Source organism: Telmatherina bonti (genome assembly GCF_933228915.1).
Source record: "Telmatherina bonti genome assembly, chromosome: 9".
Taxonomy (NCBI): domain Eukaryota; kingdom Metazoa; phylum Chordata; class Actinopteri; order Atheriniformes; family Telmatherinidae; genus Telmatherina; species Telmatherina bonti.
In genome coordinates this window covers 13,874,275-13,879,908 of record NC_136627.1, presented here as the reverse complement: position 1 = coordinate 13,879,908, position 5,634 = coordinate 13,874,275, and the positions used below count along the sequence as shown (strand labels likewise).

The 5,634-nt window shown below is 40.6% G+C and overlaps 1 protein-coding gene across 2 annotated transcripts in view; it reads left to right on the top strand.

Annotated features, from left to right (window-relative positions):
• The window catches only part of slc6a4a (solute carrier family 6 member 4a), a gene marked incomplete at its 5' end in the record, with an annotated part of 8,290 nt that extends 7,100 nt beyond the window's left edge, over positions 1-1,190 (top strand). For both annotated transcript variants that reach the window (XM_079246190.1, XM_079246189.1), the window contains 2 exons: positions 1-163; positions 1,061-1,190. The exon at positions 1-163 is cut by the window's left edge and continues 5 nt beyond it. In XM_079246190.1, the coding sequence (XP_079102316.1) occupies positions 1-163; positions 1,061-1,135 (238 nt within the window). In that variant the 3' untranslated portion in view covers positions 1,136-1,190. The remainder of the gene's footprint in view (positions 164-1,060) is intronic.
• Between the last annotated feature and the right edge of the window lie 4,444 nt (positions 1,191-5,634).

Here is a 5,634-nt window from a genome sequence, read left to right as displayed (position 1 = left end):
CATCTTCAGTTTCCTGATCTTCCCACCAGAAGTCAGGTTGTTCAACTACCACTTTCCCCCGTGGACCACCGTCCTGGGCTACTGCATCGGCGTGTCTTCATTCATCTGCGTGCCTGCTTACATGGTTTACCACTTGCTTAATGCTAAAGGCACATTCAAGCAGGTATATCATCATCCTTTGATGTCTTTCTCTTTCCTCTCTTAAGACCCCCATTCCCCCCAACCTTATCTTGGTGCTGCCTGATTCCTCTGTCCTGTAATCTCTCCCGATCTTAGTTCTCAAACTGACAGATCTCCAGAAACAGGGCTTACCTCTGGTCCTTTCTTCTCCATGCACGGTCAGGGTCTACTCTCTGCTGTGAGAGCACATGACTGGAGATCAGGATCAAAGGAGAATAAGGAGGAGGTGCAGGCAAGAGATTAGCAAGAGGAAAAAAAGAAAGCCATGACAAACAATTATAACTGGCACATGCAGCACTCACTCAAGCACTGATCCACTTTAGATTTCTCCATATTTGGAGAAAAAGGTTTAAAGTAGAGAAAATGTGCCTTAGCTATAAAAAAAATAAGCCTCTTATTACACATCCAGACACATACTATGATTTTTTTTTTATCTAACCACGGTGGGGCTCTTGTAAAGGTGGCTGATTGCTCTCTTTGGTATTCTGTGTTGCACGTTACTCAAAACAAGTACAAAATTCATCACAAACAATCATCCCCATGTCTATTATTAATATCTCATTCAGCCTTGTGTGAGGGTTGACAGAAGGGAAAGGGACATCAAAGCGGCCGGTTGACAGACCCTCTCTGGCTGTTGTCCAGTATTGACACTGCTGCCAGGATGCACAATGGCTTTGACACAAGTCAACAAACAGCAGTCCTTGTTTTTGTGTACATGAGTTTGAGAGGAAGCAGAAGCCGTGCAGGTCAGGAGAGCAGGTTCAAAACCAGGCTTTCGGTCTGAAACCACTCTACTGGCTTCAGCAGCAACAAGCGCTAGTGTGGCTCTGCAGTGGTTAGTGAAAAGTAAACGCCTCTGTTTCCTCCTTTATCTCCACAGCGTCTGCTGAAAAGCATCACTCCGGAGCCGAGCAGCGAGAACCACAGAGATTACATTGTGACCAACGCAATCTGACCAAACCCTGACCAAAAGAAGGCACCACTCTAACCACTGTCAGGCGCCATCTTCTGGACATATTGCAAAACTACAGGACAAGGGGGCTACCTTTCACAGTCTGTTCATTCATCTCTTCCAATAAGATCTAGAAACTGAGCTGGAGTAAGCCTAAGCAAGTAATTTTAGCATGTTTTTGGTTCTTAATGCTGCTGTTACATACGATGAGAGATCCTGCAAATTCAGCTCGGTTACAGAAGGCCAGATTGTTACATGTTCGTCCACTCTCACCTTTCATGGTTGCATTTTCTTCTTATGCTGTTAAGTTATGCATTCAGATATGTAGCAAAATTCAGGTATCCTTTACAGCTGTTGCTGAAACCAAATACACGAGATCTGTTCTGTTCCTGAAGCTGTTTAAGTATTTTCCATGTTGCTGTGTTGACTGTGTTCATCTGGTGGCATCTCAGTCAAATGACAGATTTGCAATGAGGTCCCTACACTGTGAAGCACTGCCTGGTAGTGACATGAATCTGTGTGTGTGTGTGTGTGTGTGTGTGTGTGTGTGTGTGTGTGTGTGTGTGTGTGTGTGTGTGTGTGTGTGTGTGTGTGTGTGTGTGTGTGTGTGTGTGTGCGTATGAGAAAGATAGACTGTTATAAAATCCAGAGGAAAATGCGTCACAGACACACCTGTCCAAGTTTGTTCATTCTATAACTGCAATATAAAATATATGTATTTATTTTCTAATGCATCAGTGGTGTCATTGTGTCTCTCCTCACAGTAGCAGCGGTGGGAAACATGGCGCTGAGGGTCCATGTTTAACCCCGGTGACACTCTGCACTCTGTTGTCATTCTCCATATCTGTCGGTAATAGAAGCCAAATATGGATCAGAGCTAATAATATCTTCAGTATCAGTCTGGAAATCAGTGTTACTGTGTTTTACTTTCAACCAAAAAAATTGTGTGCCTGTTCATATGTATGTATGTATGTGCGCGTTTTGAGACGGTGTGTATAGGAGCAGGACTTAAAATATGGCAAACACTGTACATCTCCATGTATTTACTAGTCAGTCTGGTGTTGGTGTAATCTAACATGTGAATACCTGTCTCCTCCGTTCATGGATGTGTGAGTGTGTGAGTGTCAAGTACTTGTGTGATGGTCAATTCGAGTGTGTGAGTGCATTCAGTGTACTTCAGTTGCGTGTATGTGTGTGTGTGCATGTGCGTGTGTGCCAGTGATGTGATCTCCTGTTGTCTTGTTAAATGCCAAACTATCTAATGAAGAAAGTAAACTCCCTCTTGCCTCTTTCTCTCTCGTACCTCTCGAGCTTATATAAAATCTATGTATGTCAATGAAAGACTGTTCTGAGAAGCATCTGTATAGAATAAAGATATATAAATATATGGGAAATTACAGATAATAATAAAGATATATGGAAAATACCAACGTTTGTCACCTGTTAGTTGATTGTTTTGCATTTCTCCGTTTAGTCATGTGCAAACTGTTTTATTCGTTTTGAAAGGGATGCATAATTTTGTATTTTTGTTTTTCCAACCGTTTTTATTCAATCACAGATCCTGATTCAAATGTATATTGGGCATCTGTGGTGTAATTTAATGATCATTTTCCTCTGCATTTGGACAGATATATATATATATATATATATATATATATATATATATATATATATATACACATATATAAACACAGACATCTGTAAGCATCATAAGATCCGCAACTAATGTATACACAGTAAATGTACAGTAACTTAATTTTGAATTAATTCATTTTAAAAAAATATAAAATAAAGATTTTCCTAATCCTGCACAGTACTGCACATCAACAGAACAAATAATGTGTTATGACACATCATTTGTGGACTTCCAAGAAAAAACTGTTCTGAGACAAAGGTATAAAATTTACCCATGCAAGCATGCTGTTAAATAAGGGTAATGAAGCATCAGAAGGACAATCAGCTCAGGTTTCACTGGATGAGGAGCTTTGAAGCTTCTCTACTGTGCATGAAAACCTGCTTGATGTCAACCAAAAACATCCAGCCTGTAGCATTCACTACATCTGATTAACACCAAGCACTGCTTATCATCTGGATAAATCAGTGCTTTAGTGAAGCATCACAGTAAGGTTAGCTTTTGGCAGTTTGCCAGCAGAGTTTCCCAGAATTTCTACCACACCACAAAGTTCAGGAGAAATCTTTCTAAACAGGCTACTATCACTTGTCCGACTTCTCATCGTCTCGTCTCGTCTCAGTTTCTCTTAGTTTACCCACTTTTGTTTCTGAGTGTGTGTACATTCATACATAAATTCAGCTCTGCCAGCTTGCTGGCAATTCTTTCATACACCCAGTTGTTTCTGCTCAAAGTCACACTAAAGCTCATCCGCGATAAATAAAAGAGCCTGGACCTTGTGGTCTGTCTGATCAAAATGTGAAGTTTGTATCATTCAAACAATGCTTTGCAGCTTCTACATGGACATGTAGCATGATGTAAGTATGTTCTATTAATATAAGTTCTGCAGCAAACATCCCGACCTATCAAGAATTCCAGGAACCCTTACCTGGTGATATCTGTGGAAATGCAGTAGCTTCTTTTTTCTTTTTTTTTTTTTTCTTTTTTTTTTTTTAATAAATAAATAAAATCACAGGTAAATAAAAAAATGTTCCTTTGCTTTAGATTCAGCAAAGCAAAGGACACCCATGGAACTTGAAGAAGAATGCATGAAACTGAAGAAAGGTACAAAAAGAAATAATGCTAATGGAAAAGCTTCTGTCATTCCGTCATACTGTCTTATAAGCAAACAAAAGTAGTTTTGTGGAAAAACTGTGCATCCCTTTTATTGTTTTGTACTTTTATTTAAATGTAAAAAAATAAAAGTTATGAGGAAAAGAATCATTTACCTCCAGTAAAGCAAAGCAGAGGTATTATCATGTGATTCGTAACCTGCCTTTTGTCCAGTGATGGATGGGACACACTGCATCACTCATGACCCTGAAATACATAAAGCTTTTAGATAAACTGATTTTTTTTTTTTTTTTTTAATGTTTGTATTACATAAAATCTTTGCTTGATATTCATGCTGACCAACACAATACATGTCTTAATATGAACCCAGATTAAAAAATCCAACCATGGAAGATCTGAACTGGCCTCACCCTCTTATAATGAGCTAATGAAGCTCAGATTTGGCACAAATCATCATGTCAAGACAATCCTGACTATCACAATCCACACTGACAAATTGAACCTCATGTAAAGTCTGTTATGAATTGGAAAAAATTTGTATGAAAGTTAAGTGACAGCAACAGGAGCTGGCAGGATGATCAAAAGCCTTATCAGGGCAGAACTCATCTGCTTCTCTGAGCCTCTTTAAATCCTGGTCGCTCTGTCGGGACAATCATCTGGGATTCTTTGCCAAAATTGTGTGTGTCTGTGTGTACATCTGTGCACAACATGATGGTTCCTTGTCGACACTGATTAATCCTGTCACTGAAATCTGCAATCAGCAGCTCCAGCAAATAGTCTCATGCTTGTGTGGACACACACATAAACGCTAAAGGAGGATGATCCTCAGTTCATCGTCTGTAAGCTGCATTCTTATGACACATATAACTACAACCAATATGCTGAATGTCCTAAAGAAGAGGAAAAAAAACTTTGAAATGATATGCATTTTGTGGTTTAATTGCATGAGTTGTGTTTATAAGAGGCCTCCTCTGCACATGTGAGTGTGTGTGCTTTATTGTGGCAATTTCCTCTGAACTCCCATCCCCCTGACTGATGGACACATCCTGTGTTCTCTGTCTTGGCTTATCGCTGCAGATCTATATTAAACAGCGCCGGCACAGCCAGCGTATCCCTCCACCTCTGCTGTACCTGTCATCAGCTGCCTGTCTTCCAGCCTCTCTCCCTATCAGGTGTCTATCAGGACCTCCAACTCATTTCATGTCTTTCCCAGCTTTCATATCTGCTGATTTTATTCTTTCTCATATTCATCTGGGCACGCCAGCTGGGGGCCCTTGTGTCGGTGCGTGCTTCCTTGAACCTGCTCTTCCTCTCACATGCATGTGGTTGCTGTCAGTTTGAACACTCCCTCATATGATCATACTGTATTTGCAACCACGATAACCTTTACACTCTTTTCCTTTGACTTTTCCACTTTTCATACAGCAGCCGAGTTTGACATATCTTTCAACTCCGTTTCAGTCGGCCTCCCCTCTGTAGTCCTTATAAATATTTTTGACAGTGATCCACGGGGTCACCCTTTTCGTTCTGACAGAAAAATCCTGGCATTTACCTCTAACTTGCTCCATCTGTCCTCCCTTTCTTTCTATTTTGTCCCCCTACCCAGCTCCTCTGCTGATTCCCTGATACCGTTGCTTCCTCTGAAGAACAGGAAATGAAACTCTTTTTTTTCCCCTCCCATCTGTCGCTCCCACCCTTTATCACACCGAAACCTTGGTTCCCTCCAATGACGGTTTCTCCCTCGCCTAATGAACTAATT